The sequence below is a fragment of the Leopardus geoffroyi genome, chromosome C3, assembly GCF_018350155.1.
Source record: "Leopardus geoffroyi isolate Oge1 chromosome C3, O.geoffroyi_Oge1_pat1.0, whole genome shotgun sequence".
NCBI classification, from domain to species: domain Eukaryota; kingdom Metazoa; phylum Chordata; class Mammalia; order Carnivora; family Felidae; genus Leopardus; species Leopardus geoffroyi.
In genome coordinates this window covers 29,079,281-29,102,075 of record NC_059338.1, presented here as the reverse complement: position 1 = coordinate 29,102,075, position 22,795 = coordinate 29,079,281, and the positions used below count along the sequence as shown (strand labels likewise).

Below are 22,795 nucleotides of genomic sequence, written 5' to 3'. Positions count from 1 at the left end.
GCAAGTGGATCAATCTGGGAAGGCTTCCTGGATGAGGACCTTGGAGGTGTGAGTAAGCTGGCACATCCAGGTTGGACCACTATGCCTACTGGCCCTTTTCTTCTGCAGATGGCAGTGAAGGGTGGAGCTCAAATTCCAGTGGGGACTGTCACATGTGTCGGGGAGCCTGGGCTCTGAGGACACCTGGTCTACTCTTGCCTCTGTCTCCCAGAGGTGTAACAAAATTCTCCCCACGCCTCCGAGTAGAGCAGAGGTAGAGATGTCGGGAAGGAGAGGGCCTCAGTTGTGCTATGTCCCAAGGTCATTCCCCTGAAGAATTGGAGCTTCCCTTGAAGGGGCAAAGAGAGGGTCTGCTGGCCTCCCTGTGGCCCAAGGGCTGCAAGAAGGAAGAAAAGACGCTGCCGGGCCATCATCCCAGGGCCTGGTTCCCATTCCAGCACACCAGCTGCAGTGTCTCTCGCCACGGGGTATTGAGAGGTCACCGCTGTTTACAATCCCCCACACATCTGTTCTGAGTCACGCATTCATTCACTTAATCAGTCGTCATTTTCCAGCTATTTCTGAGAGCCCACTATGTGCAAAGAGCTGTGATGGGTTTTGAGAAAAAATTCATCATCGGTAGACCAACCAAAGATGGACCCTTGGGAAACACAAATGAGCGAAGAAAAAACGTTGGCGCTGGAGGTTAGGAAGTTATTAAAGTTGCTGCGGCGAACTGTGTGGAGAGGGTCGGAGAAGGCGTCCTAGAGGTTCCATCTGGCCTCAGGAAGGGCCAGGGAGAACAGAAGACTCCAATCCTTTTTCTAAAACCGGCTGCTTCTAAAGTCTTCCCTTGTGATTGATGGCAAGTCCAGTCTTAGGATTGTCCGGGCCAAAATCCTTGGGATAAGTTCAATTCCTACCAGTCCCACACACCCACTCCCGGTCTATCAGCAAATTCTAATGGCTTCAAAATATAACCAGAGTCACCACCCACTTCCAAGTCACTGTCCTCTCTTACCTCGGTTGTTGTGACTGCTTTTGCCCATGGGCTCAGCACAGCAGTCAAAGTGACCCTTTTGACGGGGGAAGCCAGGTCATGTCACCCCTCTGCTCCAAACCTGCCAGTGACTCTCATCCTACTCAGAGTAAAATGCCACGTCCTCGTAATGACCTAGAAGGCCCTCCATGCACTGGCCTCCAGTTACATCTTGGACTTCACTGCCCGTCACGGTCCCCTCCTTCCTTTCCAGCCACGCTGGTCTCCTTGCAGTCGTTCTGATGGGCCAGGCGCATTCTCCCACAGGGCATTTGCTTGGGCTGTTCCCTCTGCCTGGACATTCCTCCCCCAGATAGCCATATAAATTGCTCCTTCCCTTCCTTCAGAGTTTTACTCAAATGTCACCTTCTTACTGAAGTCTTCTTTGGCCATCATATCGAAAATTCAACCCCTGCTCCTGGATATTTCATATTCCCCTTCCTGCTTTGTTTTATTCCTGAGAACTTTGCAGTAGCTAACATTGCTGTCTAATTTACTGCCTGTGTCTCCCTTAGAATGGGAGTTCCACGAGGGCAGGCATTTGGGTCTGTCCTCCACCACTCCTCATGGCTGGCATATGGAAGGCACTGAACAGGAGGTGAGCAATGGGGAGCTGGTTCTCTGGACACAGACAAGACTGTGCTGAGCATCAGCTAGGCCAGCAGCCTCCAGCCTGGCCTTGTGCACATTTTGAGCGTCCCGGAGGTCCCTACTGATGGGTGAAATGACGTAGAGGGGTGACACGGCAGAGAAAAGGGCAGAAGGAGGTGAGGAGCAATGCTGGAGGACTTTCCACAGAGACATCGGTATTGGAATCTGCTAGGGAGGTGATGAAAACAACCTCATCCCAGGGATCTGAGCAGGGCAGACTCTAAGAGGGTGCTTGTCACTCGGTTGGCCTGGCCCCAGGTGGGTGGGCTAGGCTTGCAGAGCCATGTGACTAGGCGCCTAGCCTTTGCTCTCCAGATCATGACTGTGAGCTCATACCAAGAAAACTCTTCCCTCCTCCCTGCTCTGACTGGGCCCTTGGGGGAGCCACGTGTGGACTTACCTGCCCACTATCCCCTCCCTCAGATCCCCTCTTCTCCCAAGGTCACCTTTCAAGGTCAGCATGGTAGAGGCAGCCTAAGCTCTTCTTTCTACCTTCTTCTCTCCTCTCTCCCCAGTCCAATGGGTAGGAGACCCCCCACAGACAACCTGGATTGCATCTGTTTCCCGGCACATGGTGTGAGAATGTAAAATCACACAGCAAGCCTTTCCTTGGCTGTCTGCCTATATCTTCATTCCCCAGATTGCTTCAAGTTCTTGGTCAACACATGTGGTCAAATCACTCATCCCACCCCATCACAGAAACTGCTATTACCTTTGGAGATAGAGGAGTGGGATGGCGAGTGCTTCTGGGGAGCTGGGACCTGGGGACTTTCATGATTCCAAACCAGCCTCTTTTCCCACCTCCTCTTTGGAGACTGGGCAGGATCCAGTTGCCCTCCACAGGGCACTGACATCACCAATACCCACTTCCTGCCCAGCCAGGCCTCTCCCTCATCACATAGGATCTCTCTCATCGGACCATCGCCAGCCTATCTGTTCTGCAGCTGGGGAAAGAGGAAATGGCAGAGTGGGAGGGGCTCGGGGCGGGTTTGGGGATGGTGTGACAGGGCAGGTCCCTCTCTTTTTAGGAATCACTCTAGGAAACATTCTGCACATATTGGCTTTATCGACTGATGCTGGAATGGCTGTTGCCACGGCAGCAGAGGCTCCCACTGCAGTAGAGGATGGTGGGAAACTCAAGGGATGTGAAAGGAATCAAAAAAGAACCAGATAGAGGGAAAGGTGGCATTAGGGAGCGTCTGAAAGTTCCAAGATGCCAAGGTGACATTTTTTTTTAATTTTTAAGGAATATTTTATTTATTTTTGAGAGAGAGAAAGAGCGTGAGTGGGGGGAGGGGCAGAGAGAGAGAGAGAGAGAGAAAGAGAGAGAGAGAGAGAGAGACAGAATCTGAAGCAAGATTCAGGCTCTGAGCTGTCAGCACAGAGCCTGATGCGGGGCTCGAACCCATGAACCGTGAGATCACGACCTGAGCCGAAGTCCGTTGCTTAATCCCAAGATGGCTATTTAAAGAGGCTACCACATGGCCATGGCCCTGCCCTTTAGAGAGTGGCGGCGGGAAGATGAGCAGTACCAGGCGGATGAGAGAGGACTAGCACTCAAGGGGATTAGCACTGAATTAACTCATGAGATGAGCATGGAAGGTGTTTTCTATCTCATAAGCTGACAGGTGGCCTCTCATGCAGGAGTGAGTTAGAGGGGAGGGCGGAGGGGGGCAAGCGCCTCACTTCTGGACAATCTTCTTGAAGGAGGCAGAGTTTCAGGAGCTGCTTATTGAAGGAAAAGAAAGGACTTGGGGTTTGGGGCACAGGATATCCCTCGAGAGGAGGCACAGAGGGATAAAGAGGAGGATCAGACCAGGCTGGAATACAGGAACCAGTGAGGGTGGAAGATGACTGGAAGAAAGGAGGATCAGGGTCAGTGGGCCTCTGGGGACGAGGACGTGCAGGTGACGGAGCAACAAGTGGGAAAGCGCTTCATGGCAATCCTGAAGATTAATTTTCCAGGAGCAAAGCTACAAACCTACCAGAGACAGAGGCCAAATGAACCTCGGGGAGAACGTGTCAAGTTTGCTGCAGCAGAATGCACTGGGTGGAACGGACCACAGCCAAAATAATGTTTCTTCGGTCCGATGGCAACGAGTCACTCTCTCCTTGTCCGCTAAAGAGATGATTCTATGTGCAGGGAAAGAACCTAGAGACAACAAGCAAGGGCTACTGTAACCTGGTCAATCAGAGAACAAGTGTCCCCAGATTCTTGAATTGCTTTTTTTAGGAAAGGTGAGGTTCCCCTGTGAATTAGGTGTGTGTCCTGCAAATTAGGGAATTGATCTCGGAGTGAGGATGAGGACTTTAAAAGCGATGGATTGTTTGCTGTTTCATTCAAGGTGGCCCGCGGGAGGGGGAAGAAAGGGAGTGGTTATCCAGAGATTTGGCACCATCGATTGGGCTCAGTCCCTTCCTTGAGCTGGGATCTTGTGTTTGGGCATGAGCACGAGTACCTCACGTGTGCCCAGAGAGAAAATTTCAAGACTGGCTTCCTCCTTTGGGCACTCTCTGTGCCCGGGGCAAGTTCTGACATGATACCGCCTAAGTCCCTTGAACCAGATCTTTATTGCTTGTCATTTCCTATCTGAAATCACAAGCCCTGGTTCCACCCCCGAGTTTCCTAAGCGCTAGACACAGACTCCGAGGCCAGTCTGCATGCGCCCTCCGGACCTTCTGGTAAATTTTTGCACCCAGCCCCTTTCCTCAGCTCCTTTGAGGCCTCAGGGTGTGAGCCTGGACAACCTCCTGCTTCCTGCTCTCTTGATCTGAACCCTTTCCTTACTTATAGTGCTTAGTATTCTAGAAAGCCTTCACCACCTCCTCCACCTGTCCTGCCTGCCAGCAGTCTCTTATTGTTACACTCACAGGTATCCAGCACCTACTAAGGAAGTACCAGACTTTGGGATTACAGCAGTGAATGAGACAGCCAGGGTTCCTGCTCTCCAGGGTTCAGTCTCCCTCTTGTCATCCCTGTAATTAATGTACACGGACCTGTGTCTGCCTATCTGTGATGAATGTGTTGGTGTATGTGACATTGCTTTTTCACAAGGTCAGGATGATTGTTTTCCCAAATCTGTATTGTCTATTTTGTATTCCCTGTTAGATACCGAGTTCTTTCAGGGCAGAATCTCCATCTTTCTCTGTATCAATCAAGGCCCAGCCAAGGGCCCATGTTTCTTACCAGACACCCCTCTGCTTGAGAACTCTGTGTTCTTGGTACTGTGGTAAGCACATCCTCTTGGTTATGATCCCTGTCCTTGCAGAGTTTGTGGCATCTCAGTCCAGCCCTAGGATTATGGAAGGCAGAGTTCTGGGGACACTATCAGGACCCAAGGGTCATACAGGGTACAGGCCCCGTGTACAGCGCTTGGGCCTCCAAATCCATTTTACTGACCCAGATGCTCCATGCAAGGTGGTGAGAGACACAGTGCTGCATGCAGAAAGCTCCAGTGCTGGTGGGGGAGGCAGACATGTACACAAATACCTCTCACACCAGGCAGGCTGTGATGATTAGTGCTAGGAGAGGGGGTGAACCATGAGACTCAGGCACAGGGTTCTTTAGAGTCTAAGGAGACAGCCAGGAAGCTAGAGAGAGGGAGGTTGGGGACGGGGTGGGCAGATAATCTGACAGCTGGCACGTTTTGGCAAAGAGTTCTTGGGGTGCCTGGCTGGGTCAGTTGGAAGAGTATGCAAGTCTTGATCCCAGAGTCGTGAGTTCAAGCCCCATGTTGGGTGTAGAGCTTACTAAAAAAATACACTTAAAAAAAAAAAAAGAGTTCTTAGGGCTTTGCAGTCCCTAGTGTGTGGCTCCATCTGGGGTCTGCCCCTCCTGGAACAAGCTTTGCTTCTAGAGACACCCCCTCTGCTTTCTCCTGTCCCTCACTTTTATTTTATTTTTATTTTATTTTATTTTATTTTATTTTATTTTATTTTATTTTATTTTATTTTATTTTATTTTATTTTCTTATTATTTTAACTTTACATCCAAATTAGTTAGCATATAGTGCAACCCTGATTTCAGGAGTAGATTCCTTAGGGCCTCTCCCGCATTTAGCCCATCCCCCCTCCCACACCCCCTCCAGCGACCCTCAGTTTGTTCTCCATATTTATGAGTCTCTTCTGTTTTGTCCCCCTCCCTGTTTTTATATGATTTTTGTTTCCCTTCCCTTCCCTTCATCTGTTTTGTCTCTTAAAGCCCTCCTATGAGTGAAGTCGTATGATGTTTGTCTTTCTCTGACTGACTTACTTCACTTAGCATAATAGCCTCCAGTTCCATCCACGTAGTTGCAAAGGGCAAGATTTCATTCTTTTTGATTGCCGTGTAATACTCCCCTGCATATCTATACCACATCTTCTTTATCCGTTCATCCATCGACAGACATTTGGGCTCTTTCCATACTTTGGCTATTGTGGATAGTGCTGCTATAAACATGGGGGTGCATGTGTCCCTTCGAAACAGCACACCTGTATGGATAAATGCCTAGTAGTGCAATTGCTGGGTCTAGGGTAGTTCTATTTTTAGTTTTTTGAGGAACCTCCCTACTGTTTTCCAGAGTGGCTGCACCAGTTTGCATTCCCACTGTCCCTCACTTTCTTGCCTCAGAACCATTTGCTCAGGCAGCTTGGTGCTGACTTGGGAAGCCATGGGAAAATGGATGGTGTCGCCCTCTACTGAGGGACAGCTCTGGGCAAACTGCTGCCTGCTCCAACCCTCTTGGTCTCTGTCTCTTCGACCCAATCTTTCTTCCCTGAGCCCAGGTTGGGGCGGGGGGGGGGGGGGGAAGGGGCTAGGAAAATGTCGTCTTTTTAAATTGCTCTGCAGTCCCACTTTAGATCAGCCTGGCAGGGGACCCGTCCTAAGCCTCCAACTGATTTGCTAGGTTTGACAAAGCGCTTTAAGGTTCCAAAGTCCTTTTGCCCATTAAACTGGTGTTATAATCACTGTAAGAGAAGAGAGCAAGCCAAAGGGGCACAATGACTTTGACAAGGTCATGCAGTCAATAGAATGGGAACCTAATCTCCTGATCCCAAGAGTTGGTCGTTGCCTCCATGCCCCTCCCCAGTGAGTTCTGAGCCTGTCTTTCCCCGGCCACATCAGTCCCGTCCCCTTTGCCCTACCTCAGGAAGTATCCCCTACCTCAGGAGGGCGGCCATGAACCTCCGAGACTGAAGTAAGATGGTACCGGGAGTTTCCAGGAGGGAAACCGCAACGTTTTGGAGTGAGGGTGGGGGGAACCAGCAACCTGGATACTACTGTTCCCCTATCCCTCTCCCAACATCTCTCCCGGACCCCACGAGCCCACCTTTCCTCCTGCATCATGAGCTGCCCGGTCTCAGTCCCTTTTCCCTGCGCCCCACATCTCCTCAAGAGATCCTTTCCACGGCCCCCCACACTCTGGGCGCGGCAGGAGATTACCGTGCCCTCCAAGAACCTGTCCCACCTCCGCGTGGAAAGCCAGGAGAAAAACTGGTGGGATCCTTTATCTACCCCCGACCCCCTACTCATCCGCCCCTGGATCTCCGCAGCAAATACCACCCCCTCCCGAGCCAGAAATAGACACACGCTCGCTCTCCCCCACCTCCCTCCCTTGCGCACACTCCTCCCCTCCTCCTGTTTGCTCCTCCGCCTTCCCCTCCCCTTCTTCCTGCGCTCGGAGCTGCAGCCTGCAGCCTCTACTCAAGCTGGCGGGCGGAGTGCCGCGAGGGCGCTGCCCGGCAGTGCTCTGCCTGCAGGACTGACAGGCGGGCAGGCGGAGGGCCGGGATCCGGGCCTCGAATCACCTCTGAGCGCCCGTGGAGCTGCCGTGCTTCCTTTCTTCCTTTGATTGATTTGTAAATTTTAATTTGTATTTTCCCCGCCCCGCCCCTTTCCCTCCGACCCCGCCCCATCGCTCCACGGTTTCCTCGCTCTTTCCTTTTCCCCGCTTCCTTCCCTGCGTTTCTTTCCCCTGCGCCCTCGCTCGCCTTTCTCCCTCCTCCCTCGTTTCCTCCCCCTTCCTCTCCCCATCTTCCTCGGTTTCTTCCGTCCTTTCTCTCCCCCTCCCCTCCCCCGCCTCCTTTTCCCTGCGCTCCCGCCCCCCCCCTCCGCCCCCGCCCCCGCCGTGCCTGCAGACGCGCGGATCGTCCATGCGCTCCTCGCGGGCAGAATGCTGGGCAGCAGCGTCAAGAGCGTGCAGCCCGAGGTGGAGCTGAGCGGCGGCGGCGGCGGGGACGAGGGCGCGGACGAGCCTCGGGGCGCCGGTAGGAAGGCTGCAGCGGCGGACGGCAGAGGCATGCTGCCCAAGCGCGCCAAGGCGCCCGGCGGCGGTGGCGGCATGGCCAAGGCCAGTGCGGCCGAGCTGAAGGTCTTCAAGTCTGGCAGCGTGGACAGCCGAGTCCCCGGCGGGCCGCCCGCCTCCAACCTGCGCAAGCAGAAGTCGCTCACCAACCTCTCGTTCCTCACCGACTCGGAGAAAAAGCTGCAGCTCTATGAGCCCGAGTGGAGCGACGATATGGCCAAGGCGCCCAAGGGCTTGGGCAAGGCGGGGTCCAAAGGCCGCGAGGCTCCGCTTATGTCCAAGACGCTGTCCAAGTCGGAGCACTCGCTCTTCCAGGCAAAGGGCAGCCCGGCGGGCGGCGCCAAGACCCCCCTGGCTCCCCTCGCGCCCAGCCTGGGAAAGCCGAGCCGGATCCCGCGCGGCCCCTACGCCGAGGTCAAGCCGCTCAGCAAGGCTCCTGAGGCAGCCGTGAGCGACGACGGCAAGTCGGACGACGAGCTGCTCTCCAGCAAGGCCAAGGCGCAAAAGGGCTCCGGGCCGGTGCCCTCCGCCAAGGGCCAGGAGGAACGCGCCTTCCTCAAGGTGGACCCCGAGCTTGTGGTGACCGTGCTGGGAGACCTGGAGCAGCTGCTTTTCAGCCAGATGCTGGGTAAGTCTTGCCTCCCCGCCCCACCCCTGGCTTTCTCCTGGTCAGCTGCAAGGGAAGGTGGGGGAGAGCGGAGCCCCTTCTCTTTCTCCTCCTCCCGAGAGGGCTCTCCAGATTTCGGCCAGGTTGTTAGGGGGCATTGGGCCCAGATGTGCAGGGCTGGCCTACCTCCAGATGCGCGTGGCTAAAGTGCATCTTCTTAAAGATGTCACCAGGCAGGAGCCCAGGCTCTGCTCTGGCCTGCTTGAGGTGAGACTGGACAATGGTGTGGCGCTCACACGTTCTCAGAAATAGAGCCTATTAGCTTCCTTTATTTTTAAAGCCCAGAATCCTAATATGGCACAATCTGGGGCTGATGGAGACCTCGGTTGTGTTGTGCTCTGTGCTTGGCGAGAGAGCATCCAGCATTGCTAGGGGAGAGTCCAGTGAGAGCCCGGATCTAGAGGACAGATGTGGGGAAAGCAGATGTGAGGGCTGTTTGGCCCCAGAGCCGAACTGAGGCTCCACTTCCTCTGTGGATCCCCGATGGGAGCGCGAGTCGGATTTCCCGGGTGTGGGGGTTCTGGCAAGGAGACACGTCTGGGGCCAGGGGGCGGGCGGGCGGCCAGCTGCGCGCATCTGGATGTGCGTCCTATACCTCGGCCCAGGCTCGGGCCCAAAACCCTACCCCCAGGTTTTTTTGTTTTTGGGTTTTTTTTTTTTTTTTTTTTTTTTGAGAGTGTGGAAAGGTCTGGGCTTTCGCGCGGAGACTCCTGGTTGACTGGGAAGCCTTTGCCCTTTGGCTAATAGAAGCCGAGCGGGCGGGAAGGAAGGAACAAAGCTTGCCCGGGCGGAGGAAGCGCAGAGAGCTGCTCCATTGTTCTCCGAGCTTGAAGAGTCTATGCAAAAAACCCGGAGCGGGCCCCGGAACTGCGCTTGCTTTCCCCGGAGAGCCCTCTCCCTGAGAGGGATAGATCCGGGATGTGCAGGACTCAGGGCTGCCGCGCCTCGGGGGCAGGCACGGGTCGTGCCGGGACCATGGGAGGGCGGCGGCAAGGCCTGGAGCCCGAACGGGCCGCCTTGGCTCCGCGGACTTGTTGCGGTGGCTGGGATGTGGGTCCTCCGGCGCCGAGGGACCCGAGCTTCCCGGGTACCAGGCAGGCTGCCCGCCCCGCTGGGGGCTGGGAAGGGGCGTGTCCATGCGCGTGTGAAGGGGCGGGGCCGACGCGGGCTGCGGTCCGGGGACCCGCTGGGCTGGACGCGGTGGGGCGGGTGGGGGTGGATGGAGGGTGGGGGTGTTCGACTGGCAGCTCTGGAGAAGACTGGTTGGATCTGCTCTTGTCACCCCAGGATCCCCAGACCCCGGAGTGGCCAGCATGAGGAACCGCTGACCAGGGGCAAGAGGCCTTTGGAGCTTTGGATTGGGGGCCTCTCATAGCAGGCCGCGTGTGGGCTTTGCAGGGACAGTCAGGAGACAGGACAAGGGCAAAGAGGGGAAGAGCAGCCTTTTCCCTCGGAGAGCCCCTCCAGAAGGCCTCTGAAGGGACAAGTGGGGATTGGGGGGTTGCGGGGGGACAGAAGCTGACAGGGCAGCCTCTCCCTGCAAAGGGAGTGTGCCACCCCTGTGTTGAGTGCCCTCCTCAAGGAGCTTACAGTCTAATGGGGTGAGACAGATAATGAAGAAATAAAATAATTCCAGACACAGAGAGGGCTATGGAGAAAATGAAAGGGGACCCTGTGTTAGAGGAGAACTGGAAAGGAGAGGTCTTTAAGCTTAAGGAGGTGATAATTGAATTGTGACTCAGGCCAGAGGAGGCACCAGGCAGGCAGACTTCAGGAGGAACATTCCCCGGGCCCTGAGAGCACTAAGAAGCGGGTGTGGATGGGGTGTGGATGGTTCTCAGGAGAGGAATTGAGTATCTGACTGTCTCCTGGGGAGAGGAAGGGAGTGTCAGGGACTCAGAAAAGTAGAGGGCACAGCTCTCTTTTCAAGGTCAGGGCTTCACCTGTTTGGAATGACTTAGCCAATCTGGGCTGTCCCCAGGCCTGCAAGACCCAGCACTGTCCCAGGACCTGGCTGCCTGGTTGAAGCTCTCTTAGTTGCTCTTCAAGAGGCAGTAACCTCAGAAACCCTGACAGATAGTTCTAGAGCTGACTGGGGATGGGGATGGAGGGCAGGAGGGGGGCGGGAGCTGAGCTGGGGACCCTTACTCCTGTTCAGCAGTTGTCATTCCCAAAGCACACTGGTGCTGCAGCCTTTCAGCAACCTTGGAGATAAGGAGAGAACACCTCCCTCCCCACCACTTCCCAGTTGGGGAAATGCAGAGTAAAAAGCCTCTAGGGCCTTAGAGCCACCTCTAAGTTAGTGATGGAAGGCAGGTTCTCCTTGTGTTCCTAAGCACTGGCTTCATTTGGGAGGCCCGATTAAGAAAGGGGAGTCAGCAGGTCAAGAGGGGCCTGACCAAAGCAAGTGTCTCTGGACATAGGCCACCAACCCGCACTGATGACCCCATAGAGGGGCTGAGAGGCTAAGATCTCTGGTAGGTGGAGAGAGGTGGAAAGTCTGGCAATCATGCTGGACTGTTTAGGGCTTCGAGAACCAAGGTGGGGGTGGGGCATGCAGGTAGGTCCTAGAGGGACAGTACTTGGCCTCACAGGGTGGTGGGGAGGGGAGGGAGTGGGAGCTGCTGTCTTCAGGTAAAACTTCTCTTCTGTGTGAAGGTGGGAGTTGGGGTGGAGGGTAGACTGACGTGTTTGGGGGCCAGGGGACAACAGAGCTGGATCAGTCTCTCCAAGCCTATGAAGATGTTCCAGGTTGTCAGGACTGACCTTCACTGGAGAGCAGGGTGGCTCCTGAGGAGAAGAACGCCTGTCTTGATGCCTCAGGATGTTGAGTAAAAACGGAGTATTTGTTCCCTACCTGAGAGGCTGAGGGTCAAAGGTTACACACTCCTTAGCACCATCCCAGACCCAAAAAGCTGCCAAGACCCAATTTCTTGGGGAGGGTGGGTAGGGAAGGAGGAGTGAGGCAGCCCCAAATAAGAGCCTTTCTGGAATAAAAGAGAAGAGCTGAAATTTGATCATTCTCTTCCCAGAAATCAGCTGGAACCCAGATGGTCTAGGCAGGCTCCCTACCCCTTCCTTTGCTTTGGAAGCTGCCAAATAACTAGGGTCCCACTGGGGAACCCTGGAAACTTGGAAGGCTGAGGGGTGAGTGCCCAGGGGAAAATGGGCCAATCCCAGCAATCAGATGCCTTTGGACCCTGGCATGATAATCTACATCAAGCAGTTTGACTCTGAGAGGAAATGTCACCAGGCCTGGAACTGAGGACAGGGTCAGAGGCTGCAATCTTGAGTTTCCTGTCCAAAAGTTCTAAGCTCTGTGACCTCCCCTGGAACTCAGTTTCCCCATTTGTGAATGAAAGAGACCCCACCCCCATGACTCTTCCCTACTTACAGGGCTGGGGAGGGGGATGCAGATTAAGGTGATCAGACCTTGAAAATGTCCCAGGCCATTTCAATACACAATACCATCCCAGACCCCACTCTTCCTGCCTTATCAGCCCTGGACCTAAGGATCTCAAAACAAAATCAGTCTGTTGAGCCCCCACACAGTCATTTTTCCTTTCTTCAACCCTCTAGGCAAAGGGACAAAATGAGACAGCTAAGGCAGCCCAAGGTCAGGGTGTAAAGGAGCCGAGGCCTCTGGAGTTCCTAGCCCCACTTCCTCATGGTGTCTGGACCCTTGTGAGGGGTTGCCATGACAACAGTTAGGCCCTCAGAGGCTGAGGGCAAACAGAAGAGGGGAAGGAAGTCCAAGAAGCCATCCATCTCTAAGCCAGTTGGCTGAGGTGGGTTTTGGAGGCGTGGTGAGGGTGGAGTTTAGTCTAGAGAATGTGTTCTGGGACCCTTTGAATAGGGGGAGGGCAGAAATTACTTCCTTTTTCTTCCGTGCACTGGGTGGGGGTCCGGGTGGGAAGAGGAGTTACAATGAGTTCTCCAGGAAAGAACTGATGCCCGGAGGAGACAGGTGATATGTGCAGGCTCACCTAGCACCCTCAGGTCAGACACTCCACGCCCAGAGCCACTCCTGAAGCCTGCCGGGGAGTTCCCTGGAGGCCTAGCTAGAGCACGAGGACACAACTCACTAGCCTTCCTTGGGCACAGCAGTTTGCCAGAGAGTGCTTGTAAAGTCACAGGCCGAAGGAAGGACTGTGGCAAGGTGTGGCGGTCTGCAGGTGAGCATGTATGTGGAGAAGAAATTGGCATAGAACCTTCCAGCTGTGAGGCCTCCTGCCTTCCTCAAGCTTAGCACTAAGGGGAACATTTCTTTACTCACTGCTCGGAACTTTTCCTTCCCAGTCTAGGCTTTAGTGCTTTTGAGGGGCCCCAGTCGGGTCCTGGTCCTAGCCATTGGGCATTGCCTTGTTCACGCCGCTGTGGCAAAGCCGTCCTCCTCACACGGCAGCCAAGGCTCTGCTTCTGAGAGTAAAGGATGGATGGATGAGTAGGTCTTGGGGGTAGTTCCTCTGCTCTGGGGAGACAGGCAGATGGAGCAGAAGTGCCTGAAGCGTAAACCAACCCAGAGAGATGCCCTTCGTCATCACTGGTGGCTCCAACCCCAGGCCATCGGCCCCTTCTAGACGTGGACTGAATGGGTAACAGGACCAAGTCACCTGGAATCCTGGGGTGTTTCCTGATGCTTCCCGTTTGTTCTGCCCCCCACGCCCCACACACCTCTGACCCCCCTCCTGTGTCCTGTCCCCAACTCTAGGCTGCCAGCCCCAGATCCTTTCTCCTGCTAACTTCCAGGCTCCCCTTCTCTGCAACCGTCCCTCCACACACACATACCCACGCCTCACAGCCTCTGACCCCAAGGACTGAAGGGGCAGGTTGCCTTCTGAGGTTCAAGGGAGAACCAGTCCTGCATTGACCAGGCTGAGCAGAGCCCCCAGGGCTCCTAACTGCAGCTCAGCCCCCTGCCACTGCTCCACCTCTGCAGACACTGCCGTGTCTCCTCATACAGCCAGGGAGAGAAAAATCCCCTTCTCTGTGCAGAATCCTCCTCCTCCCCCACCCTTCCCTGGGATTTCACAGAACCACAGAATGGAAATTGTCTAGTTGAGCCACCCACCCAAAGCTGAAGTTAATCCCTCTATAGCATCATAGGCAGGTGGGTGTTCTGTTTACACACTCCTAGTGACAGAGGGCTCACTACCTTATTTTCCTGGAAAGTGCTCATTTTTGGAGAGCCTGTTGAGCTAAGCATCTTCTTTCTGAGAATTTCCACCCATGGGTCCAAACCTACTGCCTAGATCCTTCCAGGTTAAGCTAGCCTGCCTTTCACAGCTCTCTTATATTTGAGGTCAGACACATAGCCACATTCCACCGCATCTTTTCTCCCGTTGTCGCCTCCTTTAATTTTCCGTCCATTTGTCTTTCCCTTTGGAATAAGACTTGCTAGGAAGAGGAGCCGATCCGTCACCCTGATTCCTGGGCCCAGCAGAGTCCTGCTCCCCACCTGGACCCCACCCCCGCCTGCTCATAATATCTGCATCTGGGCACCTGGCTGTGTGTTCTCTGGGTCCAACCTGGCCTCCTCCCCACAGCCTTCTCCCGCTGCCTGGAAACCCTGTGCTAGCCAGCCAGCAGTGGGGAAACGGACGCCACATGTTTCTCATTTGTGCTGGCTGACCTCCTCCCACACCCTGTTTGGATTACCCAGATGCGTTTGAAGTCCCTGGAGCCTGCAGCCTTCCCTCTCGTGCACAGGAAGGGCCGGGGGCCAGGCACAGCTCACTGGCCCTCGGTGGGCATGCTCTGTCCATAGAAGCCCCTGGAACACTGGGTCAGCCCTCAAAGTGGACTTCATCTCCGACACCTTCCCTCCCAGTTGCTTTTGGGGACTGACCCTCCTGTAGGGAGACAAAACCAGAGCCCCCTGGGTTCAGTTCTGCCTCGTTCAGTGCACACAGGTCTCTTTTCCTTCTGACCAGCAGGGATCAAGGTGCAGACTGGGAAGGTGCCCCAGGAGCTGCTTCCGTCTCCCAACCGGAGGCTGAGGAAGGATTAGTGTTGTGCCAAGGGTGTGTCCAGCATGTTGGCGGCTGTGGGCTAAGTACGGGCACAACACGCGTGCCTGGAATAAGTGGGATGGGTCCGGGCTTTTCGTCTTTCCTCAGCACCTATGCCTCTGGCAGGAGAAGGAGCAAACTGCAAGGGTGGGAAGCTACGCGGAGGAGGATGGGGACCTAGCGGGAGCGGGGCCCCCAGACTCCTCAGGCCTGTTGTAGTGCTGCAGTGGGGGTGGGAGAGCACGGAGCACAGCCCATCCACGGGCTGCAGGTTCACCCCTGAGAGCTTTGGCTCCAGCAGGTTCCAGGCTCTTGCTGCCAGTGCTGTCGTACATCATGCATTTGACACACAGTTCTCCAAGTCCGCTCCAGCCAAACCTCAGCAAGGCGGCCAGGGCTCTGCAGGGGCTGGGCCTTGGCCTGGGCCATGGGCAAGTCTATTTTGGACGTCTCAATGACACATTTCAGGGCCACTGGAGCGGGCGGGTTCTCCGCAGCCCTCTAATTCCTGGGCCGCGGCTCTTGCTGTGGACTTGTCAGGGCGCTCACTCTTTTGCGCTGGGGATGTAGAAACGGAGAGCAAGCCCGGCCCAGCAGACCCGCGGTGTGCTGTCCCATGCTCCCAGTGTTGGTCCCCAGGGTCGTCTTGCAGGCTATCTGGTCAGGGTGTTGCCATTAGGTGTGATCTGGTCTGGGAGGTGGAATAGTGTCATAAGCCGCAGGTGTTAACGTGGAGAGCCAGATTGGAAATGAGGACCTTGGGCTGGGTAGGAGGGTAGCACATGTTGAGGAGCAAGACTTAGGTGTGTGTGCGGAGGTCCTGGGTTCAGAGGGGGTGTGGCATATGGCCGGTAACCCTAAGATGAACTTGGGAGTCAGGGTGTGAACGCAGGGTGTGCAGGGGATTGCATATGTCATGTGGAGCACTGACTGTCCTCCAGCAGATATGCACGTGCTCAAGGTACATTTGTGTGCATGCGTTCTGTGCATGCAAGGACTGGGCAGGTTTGAAAGAGTCTGAAATATGACCAGGGTGGAACGATTTCCCTCAAATAGACCCCCAGGCGGAGGCCGCAGGGGTTCGGTCTCCCTGGCTTCTCTCCCAGAAAAGCACTATGAGTGCTGGTGAGTCCTCGGACTCTCAGGACACAGGCTCCCTTTTGCCTTTGGTGACTAGCTAAACAGGCCGTTCCCTTTGGGGGAAGCTGGCAGCCACCCAGGAGGCCTTTGCTTTTCTCTGCAGGCTTCATAAGCTGCCACGGGGCCTAGGACTCCCACCATCCCACTCTGAGGAGCTGCCTCCTGGGAGCTCTGACACCTGACTCTCCTAGGGGGGTGCGGAAAGTAGGCCCGGAGAATACAATAATCTAATGATAATAACGAACACATATCAATCACTTGGTGTAAAAGAGGCATTGTTCTTGTTCCTTATGTGTAACAAGTCATTTAACGTTCACAGTAATCCTGCGATCTATAGGTAATCTGCCCAAAACTAGTAGAGCAAGTGAGCAGCAGAGCCAGGATTTGAACTTACCCTCTATGCCATGCTGCTTCCAGGAGCCTCAAGACTCCTCCCACGCCCTGGAAGTTGAGTTTCTTTGCACTGAGTTCAGAATCAATGTGTCAAGCAGTCTCTGTGGGCAAAGCACTGTGCCCCTGACATTGAGGCTTTGGGCCCTGCTTGCTAGCTTCTGACAGGCTAGAGCGGAGGTGAGAAGGATCGCGCTCCTTCCTGTACCGGGCGATGGTAGCAGGTGCTGTGACAAAGTTGGGCAAGGCCAAGGAGAGCAGGAGTCGGTATGTGGGGCAAGTGTGCCCATGGGTGCAGTGGGTGAGGAGGGGAAGCTCTGGAGAAGTGATGTGGTTTTGAAAGAAGGTTGAAATCCCAGCCACAGAAGTGGAAGGGACTGGAAAAGGAAAGGGGGAGGTAAGTGATGGGCTTCATCGTGGGGCCCTGTCTGCTGGAAGAGAGGTGGAACAGGAAGCGACAGAGAGAATGAGACTGGACAGACAGGTCCGGAGGGGACCCGAGTGGAGTGCACTGGGGCTTGACTGTAGGCTCTGGGCAACATTTAAACAGGGGAGAGCAATCAAGGTTTGCCCCAAAGGATCCCCAACAGAATCCTGTGCTCACTGGTCCTTTGGAGAGGTTACTGTCTGATGAGATCAGTCAGCCCAGGGCCTCTCAAGCTCTGCATCTGTTTGCTTGAGTGAGGATTGCCCTTGCTGCCCCGGCAGAGTCCAGAGGCACGGAGAGAGAGGACGTCTTGATGACCAGAGATTGTCCTTTGATTAGCAGCAGCTCTGATTAGGCCTGAGGTACAGCTAGCTCTCTGCCTTGCCCGGGGATCGGCACTGCCCCACCCCAGGCCTGGGGAGTGCCCACGGCCAGTACGAACCAGACGGTGCACGATGGAACCAACACACAAACCAATCAGACAGTAGACAGAGGAGAATTTCGTTCGCATACAATTCAGAGACCAGGCATAAAGAGGGTGTGGGCCACATCTCAGCCCCTAGCTCACTTGTCCCGTCCAGGATGCCTTCTGAGGGAGTTGGAAGTTGGGGAGCTATTTAAAGGAATCAGAAACACTTGGCACAAGGGGAGATGCATTCCCGTCATCCAGCTTTCCTTGGATGGAGTAGGAGGACTGGATTGGGACTAGCTGGCTAGGCGCCCTCAGAACAGATGGTCCTTCGGGGACTGAAGGGAACAGCCCTCCACCCTGGGGTAGAAGGACCCACAGGGAATGAGGGTGCCCTGGTGAAGGATTAGGGACTTATCCTCCACTCAAATCTTTATCTTCCTCTCTTCTCTGCGATGCCACCGGACTGTCCCAGTGGCCGTGCCCCGGATGTTGCCATGGGGTTCTGTTGTTACAGGAGCTAGGGTGTTTTGTCATAGAGGACTTGATTTTTTCCTGGCATCTCTGGGTATCCCCAGGAGGTGTGGTCCTGGAATTCAGGGGTTGCCTTAGCAACAGTAGATACTATCCTACATGGATCCTCCCTGGCCTGGATGGTGATGTGGTGTCCAGGGGTTGCCGTGGTGCTCAGTGCACGGCTTCCCTGTCATGCTGCTCCTTTGCTGCAGCTCCAGAGATGGGGGTCATGGCAGCAGAGAAGGCAGGAGTGCCCGCCTGGGGCAGCGAGACCGGCAGGTGCTACAACTGCTGCTCCCACTGTCGACAAGGACAGCAGCAACCATGAGGGGCAGCCTTCCTCAGTGCAGGGACAAGACTCCGTCCCTGTGCTGCCTGACACCCGCCCAGCCGGTGGGGTTTGCTCACAGCAGGCAGTGCGGAGCGGCTGCCCCTGTTCTTGCTGCCACTGTGAAGGCACTCCTGGGCTCCCAGGAGCTCAGGGCAAGGCCTCCTTGCTTGGCGTCTCCACTCAGCTTGTAGCTTTGGGGCTGCCGAGGGCCTGGCTGCAGGGTTTGGGCTCCCCAGAAGGAAGCACTCAGTGCCCGAGACTTTAATTGAGGCCTCTGACTCTGCAGGTGGGTCAAAAACCTTCATCCTGGGGCGCCTGGGTGGTTCAGTCAGTTGAGCGTCGGTCGTGATCTCGCGGTGAGTTCGAGCCCCACATCGGGTTCTGTGCTGACAGCTCAGAGCCTGGAGGCTGCTTCGGATTCTGTGTCTCCCTCTCTCTCTGACCCTCCCCCGCTCATGCTCTGTCTCTGTCACTGTCAAACATGAATAAATGTTAAAAAAAAAAAAAAAATTAAAAAAAAAAAAAAAAAAAACCCCTTCATCCTTAGGATCCGTGGCGGACCGTTGAATACTCACAGACAGTTGTCACTGGAGATGTAGCAAAATAGTGACTAACATTTATTGAGCACTCACTGTTTGCCAGCTGTGCTGAATGCTTTGCTTGCATAAACCCATTTCATCCTCACAATGAGATATTAATCAAGGGTCACATGCAAAATATTTCACAACTCTCTCAGGCTGAGGAACTGGAGGAATCCTGGGGGCCCTCTGTTACGCCAGATGTTAACTCTGTGGATGCTGAATTGTAGGGGTCCCAGAGGAAGGGCCCACGTGACCAGGGTGGCAGGAGAAGCAGTTGAGGGCCCAAGGAAGCACTTAATTTGCCTACTGGTGTGGGAGTGCTTTGTATTTTTTAGCAGCCAGTATGCCCCTCCTGGTGCATTTCTGTAGACTGTTAACCCTGCTATTGCACAAGACTGATGTATGTGGAAACATAGAGGAGTCCAAGCGAGGCCACACAGCTTGCTCAAGGTCACATGGCAAGTTCATGGTAAAGCTAAGATTCAAATGAGGCTTGATTCAAGCTCATCCATTTCACCGTAGACTCCACTGCCTCTTGCGCAACAAGGAGGGTCTTTCTGCTTCCCATGCCTTCCAGACATTCTAGAACCTTTAGGCTGAACCAGCCTTGCAGTGGTCCTGAGACCCCAGGTCTATAAGAACGTATTCTCTTCTGCCTGGGCAAACGTTCCTCAGACGTTTGGCCCAACATCTGCCTCCCAAGGCTCTTACTGTCTAGTCCGGGAAGCAGACCACATATGGGCAATTGTGATACAGCGTTATGGCCAATGCTGTGACAGAGCGGTGCCCAGCTGCAGGAAGGCTCTTGGGGAGAGGGCCTTCCTAGAGGATATGAGGGATCAGCCCATGATGACTAGAATGATCGGGAAGAATCAGGACCCAAAATATCAGCCTGGGACAAGCTCTTCCTCTAGTCCCTACAACCGTAATCCTGGATCTGTCCCTCTTTTTTTTCTTTAACTTTTTAAATGTTTATTTTTGAGAGAGAGAGAGAGAGCAGGGGAGGGGTGGAGACGGAGGGAGACAGAAGATCTGAAGCGGGCTCTGTGCTGACAGCAGAGAGCCTGATACGGGGCTCAAACTCACCAACTGCGAGATCATGACCTGAGCTGAAGTCTGACACTCAACCAGCTGAGCCACTCAGGTACCCCGTGGGTCTGTCACTCTTAATGGTGGATCTTGAATAAGCCACTTAGTGCCTCAACCTCAGCCTCCTTCGTGGTAACACAGGGGTCAGACTTCCCAGCTCCCATATCTGGGAAGATGCCTTGACATCTGCATGTGTGGGAAAGTGCTGGTGCGTGGCTGGTGTTGCAGATTCAGCCCTATCTGCATTGCAGGGCATGGCTTCTCTTTTCCTTTCTTGTTCCCCCCTGGCCAGTGGCCCCTGATTTCTAGATTTAGAGAGTTAGCTACATGGAAGATCCAAGGACTCACAATAATGATATCTATCATTTATTATGTGTTATGTATCAGGCACTGTTCTAAGCATTTTACATATATTAATTCATTTAGTCACCTAGAACAACCTAGTGAGTTAGGTGCTATTTTTATTCCCATTTTACCGATGAGGAAACCGAGAGGTTAAGTAACTTCCCCAGGGTCACACAGCCAGGAAATCGAGGAGCCTGGGTATGACCTCCAGGCAATGTGGCTCAAGCACCTGCCTCCTAAGCACTGTGCTCTAGGGCTTCTCACTAGTAGAGAGCACTGGCCTTGCAGAGTCCACAGGCATAGCCAACCCTCCTGGGCGGCTGCCAAGATCCTTTATTCCAGAGGGGCCCCGCTCTGATGACCTCTGTAGAAGAATGGTGGCCCAGGGAGCTGGGAGCCAAACACATTCCCTGGACTCTCTTGGGTACTTGCTGCAGGCAGTGGACAGTTTATGGAGCCTGTGGTTGATATGCTGTCTATGCTTTCATCACCGTCTGTGTTCGCTTCTCCAACCCGCGCACCTGCCCTGGCAGTCCAGAAGGGCCGGCCGGCATGAAACGTCATAGAGGACAGGGATGCATCAAGATTCTGCCGTCTGCCCTTGGCCTGGACCCGTGTGTATCTCTGGGACCTTGACTGCATGGGGTAATAGAAAGTTGTCGTGCGTGTGAGGATTCAAATAAACTCTGTTGCCTACCAGCTGGCTGTCCTTAGCCCTCTTTGAGCCTGTTCCTCTTTGAGCCTGTAGGATGGGGCTTATTCCCACTACATGGGGGTAATTGTGAAGATCAAATAGAAGAGAGTATGGAGCGCCTGGCATATCACAGATGATCATTAGAGTTAGCTCTGTTGCTTACAGACACCTGTCCTTCCTCGTCCTAATCACCCTGGCCCCGCAGACCCCAGGGTCAACCAGGGATTCCAATGGCTTCATTCATAGATTGGCTCGTTACTGACCCTATTTCAATCCAGCTCCGATATGTTTGTGGAAGACCCCCTGGAGGCAGGTTGAGCCAAAGGAGGAGTTTGTTATAGAACACAGACCCAGAGCTGTCTTGCAGGGATCAGCCAAGTTTCCAGGGTGAAGGACACTCACTTTATTTGAGCACCCTCACCTGCTCAGTGTTCTTGCTCTGTGCTCTGTTCCGCTCCACACATCTGATCCAGCTTTTGTACCCCAGACCAGCATTTCTGCCCCCACCTCGCGTGGCAGAACACGGATGCCCACAACTCCGTGCCTTCCCTGTGCAAGACGTCAGCCAGTCTTCCCGCAGGGGTGTGGGGCCGGCGTGACTGAACCATCACAGGGATAGAGGAGAAGCACGTTCTCTAGAAATTGGCTTTGCCAAACGTTTTTAAAGTAATACATAAGCCTGGTGGTTGTTTAGACTTTGATGAAAACAAAATAGCAAAAACAGTATGGTTGAACCAGAAGTGGATGTGAAGAAGTGGTTGAACCAGAAGTGGATGTGAAGAAGGTAGTCAGAGGTTGTTCGAGTTCATTACCCACCCCTAGTCCTTAACTCAAGACCTGGATCCTGTCTAGATCGGGGTGAAACTGACCATGTCCTGACCTCTGTGTAAGGATGGGGACTCTGACCTGACCCATAGCTTTACCCGGGGCTTATCTGTCCCTTCTCCACCCCAGGTCCCCGGAAACAGTCATACCCTGTCCCCAGTCCCTGCATTGACCCACAGCCCCCCTGGTGGTCCTTGAAAGGTCCTTCCAGGATTGAGGCATGAAATCCACCCCAGTGGCCTGTTAACACACAGCTGGAAGGACATCTGGGGAGAAATGAGGCCAAGACATCCTGGCTCCTTCCCTTATCTCAGGGGAGAACAGGTGGATGAGTTTGATGCTAACCCATTATTTCCACAAGCCTGAGGCTGAGGCCAGAGTGCTAGGGTGAGGGGAGGCTCCCCGGCTTTGCTTTAAGGGTGGGATGTCCAGTGGGGGATGGGAAGGAATTTGCCACAGAGGATCTAGCCCTGATTCTGAGCCAGAGGAACTCATGCTAGCCTAAGGCTGGGCAGGGGCTGGATTTCTGCCATTTTCTCACATGCTGCATAGAGATTGGGTTTCCTGCTGAAATTCTATCTCTGAATCACAATCATAAAGTCCCCAGCCTCTCAACTCAAGCTGTTTGCAGCAGCTCTGTATATCCTAAGCCATCACCCTTACCCGCCTGGGGTCCTGGGAGGAAGGACACAGAATCTAGTGGTCAAATGCACAGAGTATGGAGTCAGTCCTGAGTTCAGATCCTGCCTGTGTATTAACCAACTTAGAGACCCTGAGCCAATTATGCTCTCTGAGCTGCATTTTCCTCCCCTGTTGAAAATGCCAAATAATACTATCTCACAAGATTGCTACCAAGATTGAATGAGATAACATCCATAATGCACTGAGCACCACGCCTGGCACCTGCAGACACCCAATAAGTGAAGGCTTTGTAGTATTTGTTTTTTTTTAATTTTTTTTTTCAACGTTTATTTATTTTTGGGACAGAGAGAGACAGAGCATGAATGGGGGAGGGACAGAGAGAGAGGGAGACACAGAATCGGAAACAGGCTCCAGGCTCTGAGCCATCAGCCCAGATCCTGACGCGGGGCTCGAACTCACGGGCCGCAAGATCGTGACCTGGCTGAAGTCGGACGCTTAACCGACTGCGCCACCCAGGCGCCCCAAGGCTTTGTAGTATTATTTCATTTTTGTGTGTCCACCCCCACTATATGAGGTTGTAGAGGAAGGAGACATGACCCCTGTCCTCTGGGAGCCCCTAGTCTGACAGGGAGATGTAGGCCTTGCCCTCAGGAGCCCCTGTTCTGCTGGGGGAGACTCAGCTCTATGCTTAAGGACCCACCAGTCAGGTGGGGAAACATGGGTATTGCCCTCAGGGAGCTCCCCTTCTGGTGGGGGGAGATTCAGCCCTTGTGCC

At 54.3% G+C, this 22,795-nt stretch overlaps 1 protein-coding gene across 14 annotated transcripts in view; it reads left to right on the top strand.

Annotated features, from left to right (window-relative positions):
- Positions 1–22,795, top strand: part of NAV1 (neuron navigator 1) — a 246,154-nt gene that overhangs the window by 88,184 nt on the left and 135,175 nt on the right. For 10 of the 14 annotated variants that reach the window (XM_045456509.1, XM_045456504.1, XM_045456505.1 and 7 more), the window contains one exon: positions 7,787–8,581. The exons of the other annotated variants lie outside the window; for them this stretch is intronic. In XM_045456509.1, the coding sequence (XP_045312465.1) occupies positions 7,787–8,581 (795 nt within the window). The remainder of the gene's footprint in view (positions 1–7,786; positions 8,582–22,795) is intronic. 14 annotated transcript variants of the gene reach the window in all.